Genomic DNA, 4,605 nt, shown 5'->3' with positions numbered 1-4,605 from the left:
GGGAAATGTCCTCGTTATCCTCCAGTGGTTATTTTTTAAAAGTACTTTCGCGATTTTTATGAGCCGGCATAAAAATAGGCCGGAAAATAACTCAGAGGTGGTCCAGCGCTAGCTTTTGGTTGCTAAGGGGACGTGTATCTACCACCCCATATAAATGAAAGTAACTTAAATTTGCTAGCATGTATAAGTGTCCTGTCCTGCGTATTTGAGGTTAATATGAGAAAGAGTGCTCGCTATCAGCATGTCTAGGAATCCGTACATATTCACTGTTGTAACTGTCGCAGGACGCAAAATAGCCGTTAGGAATGCAGTTTGAAATTATGAAGCAATGTCAGGGCCTTTTGATTTTTAATGGGTCACGATGAGATAATTCCGAACATTGCTTGTCTTAAAGTAGATATTGTAAATAAGGCTGTACTAATATAACTAAATGTATATGTATGAAGTTGTTTTTTTATTTTATTTTTTATTTTTTTAAACATTTAGACAATTTATTATGTGTACTTTTACAGGACTTACATTTAAATAGGTAACAATGTCCAGTGCTCTCAAATAAATACGAACTAAATACACTAGCGGTTAGGGTGGTCGATGCTCTCACTCTACTTGTTGCCCCTCCGTCATGGAGTCTCTGGCTGCTTTATTAAAGAATTTTGTCAGCGTAGGCAAACTTTCATAAAACTGGGCATCTTCTTTCTTCCTCTTTCTCTTCTCAAATCCACTTTGAAAACGCTTTATGGTTACAAAGATAGTGACTTTGCCTCAGATGGCAACTCGAATTTCTACGTCACTGATTAGGGGCAAATGCAGGAAGGTCAAGGTGGAATAGTCCATTGAATGTGAAACGTGGATGATAATAAATATTGGCAAATATAGAGATTTAATTGTATAGGCCCACATTTATATGTAGATAGATTTATTTTTATCTATTACAGATTATCATTTGTTTAGAGTGACAAGAAAGGAAAAATGTTTTATACATTTTTACAAAAAGGAAACACAAATTCACGAGGCCCCTTTGGCAGATGAGGCCCCAAGCAATTGCCTATGACCTATGGTAAAACCGCCTATGCAAACAAAATAAATAGAAGTGTCTCTTCAACTGATATGAAAAGCAACTGTTGACCAGGTAGCTTCTCTCCTCTCTTGCTACAGTACATCCCATTTCTGCGTTTTCAGATGTTTTGAATGAGAAAATGTACCGTAGCGCATGCAGGAGCTCCCTAGAAAGGCTCCGTGTATAGGAGACGTTTCCTCTGTGTGTGTGTGTGTGTTCATCCCTCAATATTTGGTTTGATTGAGAACAGTTTTATTTTTTAGCACCCCTTAATGATTGAATAATGAACAATGTAGGCACTGCCTATGGTTTCCCATAATGCACTGCATCTGTGCAGAGCCAAATGGCGATATCGCACATGACAGATTTTCTGAGCTGGTGGCTGTAGTGGCTTTAGGTTAAACAAATATTGAACTAAATGTCTCTCTGTCTGACTGCCATAAAACCTGCCGGGTGGGGGGGGGGGGGGGGGGGGGGGGGGGGGTTTCATGTGTACACATTTGTCTGCTAAGGCTGGTCTAATCTCACTAGAGGCTGCTCTATTTGATGAGTAGTGTCCTCGTGCAAGGTGAAAATAATGCCACGGAATCAGTGATGTCATGTGGAACATGGTTTACTGAATAAAAAATGTGGTGACATGAATGGATATGATAAAAATAAGGATACACATAGAAATTACAACTTAATCAAATCATTAGCATACATACAGAGGTAAATTTTTATTCTCCTGCTTTATTTCTCCACCTTTAACTAGAACAAACTGGCATTTGAACATAACAAATATTCCCCCTATAAAAACCATTTGTTCTCTTTTGAAATGTTTCATTGCAAGATAAATGTAGCCAATTCTTGGGAGCCTAATTTTTGTCATTTCCAACACTGGAATTGGTGGAATATTTACAAGACAGCTGTTTATAATTATATGCTGTATGACCATTGTTCACTGCTACGTGAAGCTCTACCTCTTCCTCTATTATTGCAGTAAATTCAAACCAAAAACTTTATTTGCTACAAATGGTTTGTCATTTATGAACAAACAACAATGCAGACATTTATCTTCTTTTCCTGTTTACTGGCATTACGTTGAGACTACAGCATATTGACCAATTCCAGCTAAAAAAGATGTACATTTACACCTAGGGTACACCGTTACCAAGGGAATCCAGAAGTAGGGACAACAAAACAACATTTGGCCTAATATAAGAAAATGTAAAATAATGATACCCAGTCTCGTCTGAGGCAGCTGTTTGTTTTTCCAAGACATATTTCACATTTGACATATTTATTTTTATTAATTTAATACCACCAAACAATATTTTCTGGTTAGTCTGTAGATTATATTGCATTATCATGTACATTTCATGGAATTATTTTTTCCTCGTGTGAGTTGGGGTCGGAGGAGAAAAGTATAAAATAAATCAACAAAACAATTGGAGAAATTTGATTAATATTGACTTAATTGACTTGGAGTCTTTTGCTGCCTCTCTGTCTTACATCTGCTATTTTTATCTGGTGCATTGATGTAGCATTTATGTAGATGCCAGGAATCTGTAGACATGTGCACATTAAGTATATTCAAATATTTATTAATCCTAAAGAACAGTATCCTGCACAGTAACCAAGCACATGTTAATCTCCTGCAGCAGTAAATTCTCAGTGATTTAAAAATTTTGGGGACCTTCAAGAAGGGGTAACTTACCCCTACCCCCTCACTGATTTTAACCCATTTAAGCCCGCAGGCAACTAAAGTTGCCAAAGTCTCTACCACTCTTTCTCCATCTTTTCTTATTTTTTGGATGACTATAGATGCTTGTGTAAGAAACGTCTGGGGAAAAAATAAATCTGGGCATTAATGGGTTGCAGGTTTGCCCATATGCTGAGTGGTGATTGCGGGGGAGCAGCACAGGACGGCCCTCCTCATGTGGGTGCGGAGGCTCTCGTCCCGCAGCCCGTATATGAGTGGGCTGAGGACGCGGGGCAGCAGGGCGAAGCACAGGTAGTTGAGGAAGGGGATCTGCTCGCGGAGCCAGCGCGCCCGCACCACGGACGCCTGCTCCGTCACGGGCTGCGTGAAGGTCATGACGCACAGCAGCAGCTGCAGGCCGTGCAGCAGCACCGTGTATAGCGCCTTGCCCACCGCCTCCTGGTCCCGCCGCATGCGCCGCGCCTCCCGCAGGATGCGCACGTACGTGAAGAGGATGGCCAGGGCCACCGCCAGGAAGAAGACGCCGTACAGCGAGATCTTGACCAGCGTGAGGAGCGGCGAGCTGTTGAGCTCTTTGCTCCGGCAGAGCACCAGGGTGGTGAGGGCGCTGGCGCCCGGGGAGCGCCCGCCCAGGCACAGCTCGATGATGGGCACCGCCAAGCTGACGAGCAGCGTGGGCAGGATGACGGCCCAAATGCGGTCGGCTCGCCAGGCGGCGGGGCGCCGCAGCGGGTAGAAGATGGCGACGTAGCGCTCCAGCGACATGGTCGCCAGGATGAACGGCGTGTTGAGGAAGGTGACGGTGGAGACGAAGATCAGGGTTATGCAGAGGACGAAGGAAAACCGAATCTCGGCCAGGTAGAGGAGGAAGAGCAGGACGGAGCACACCACCAGCAGGGTGTCGTTGATCAGCATGTAGCCGAAGAGGATGTAGCGCGGGTTCTCCCAGAACTGCCTCTGTGACGCCAGGGTGTGCAGCATCAGGACGATGAAGTAGAGGAAGACGAAGAAAAGGGGGAGGACAATAGAGATTTTTATTGCTATTATCAGGTTTGCGTTGGCTGTAGAGTTTTCTGGATACTCGGTCAGATTTTGCATCGTTCAGTAGGGGGCAGTGAGGAATTTCAAGGACCTGAAGTAACCTTGTTATAAAAAACAAAACAAAAAAATGTAAAATACAAACATATGCATGCACACAGTGAATTCAATTTGAATGTGCAATACATGACATATCTTTAATATTATAAAATAATTAGCAGTTACAAAGTATTATTTGTACATAAATTTAAATAAATTAATGGCCTTTGATTTAAAAGAAACTTTAATTTAAAAAGAGAGTAAAGTGTAAAAAGTATAGTGTGACAAAGCACAATTTATAGTGGAATACTAATAATCAGTCATTGAAAAAAATCTCACAATAATAAATATCCATGCAGTTTAAAAAAAAATCATATTGCATGTAAACTGTCCCACACTTACCTTGTCCGTGTCAGTTCACTGATGTTGTGTTTCAGGAGGAGTTATTGCGTTTATATAGTTTATTGCCAATAGATTTTCATTCATTAGTTCTCAAATGGGCGTTGTTTTGTTATTGTTCTGTACTTCCCAAGGGGCAAATTAGTTTCACGGCATTGTCACAGCGCATAGTTTTCACAATTAGTGCAACTGTGCCAGAGAGCATTTAGTTTAACAGCTGCTTGAACGTATGAATGAGATGCACTTTTTGCACTTAATTAGATATTTCTGCTAATTTTCACATCGTGAAAGTAGTGGGATTCCATATGTATTTATTTATTCCATGTTTGTGGATAATTAGTAAATAACCCCATTATGGATGATTTAT

At 41.4% G+C, this 4,605-nt stretch overlaps 1 protein-coding gene across 1 annotated transcript; it reads right to left on the bottom strand.

The window, feature by feature from the left end:
* Positions 1 to 2,646: 2,646 nt before the first annotated feature.
* LOC118209210 (odorant receptor 131-2-like) lies at positions 2,647 to 4,255 on the bottom strand. The gene is made up of 2 exons (XM_035384380.1): positions 4,242 to 4,255; positions 2,647 to 3,904 (listed from the first exon to the last, which is right to left on the bottom strand). Exon 2 carries the CDS (start codon positions 3,858 to 3,860, stop codon positions 2,907 to 2,909), a length of 954 nt encoding a protein of 317 aa, XP_035240271.1. The 5' UTR covers positions 3,861 to 3,904; positions 4,242 to 4,255; the 3' UTR covers positions 2,647 to 2,906.
* Positions 4,256 to 4,605: the final 350 nt, after the last annotated feature.

The sequence above is a fragment of the Anguilla anguilla genome, chromosome 12, assembly GCF_013347855.1.
Source record: "Anguilla anguilla isolate fAngAng1 chromosome 12, fAngAng1.pri, whole genome shotgun sequence".
Taxonomy (NCBI): Eukaryota; Metazoa; Chordata; class Actinopteri; order Anguilliformes; family Anguillidae; genus Anguilla; species Anguilla anguilla.
Note: the sequence above shows the minus strand (reverse complement) of the source record. Positions and strands in the feature narration are given on the sequence as shown.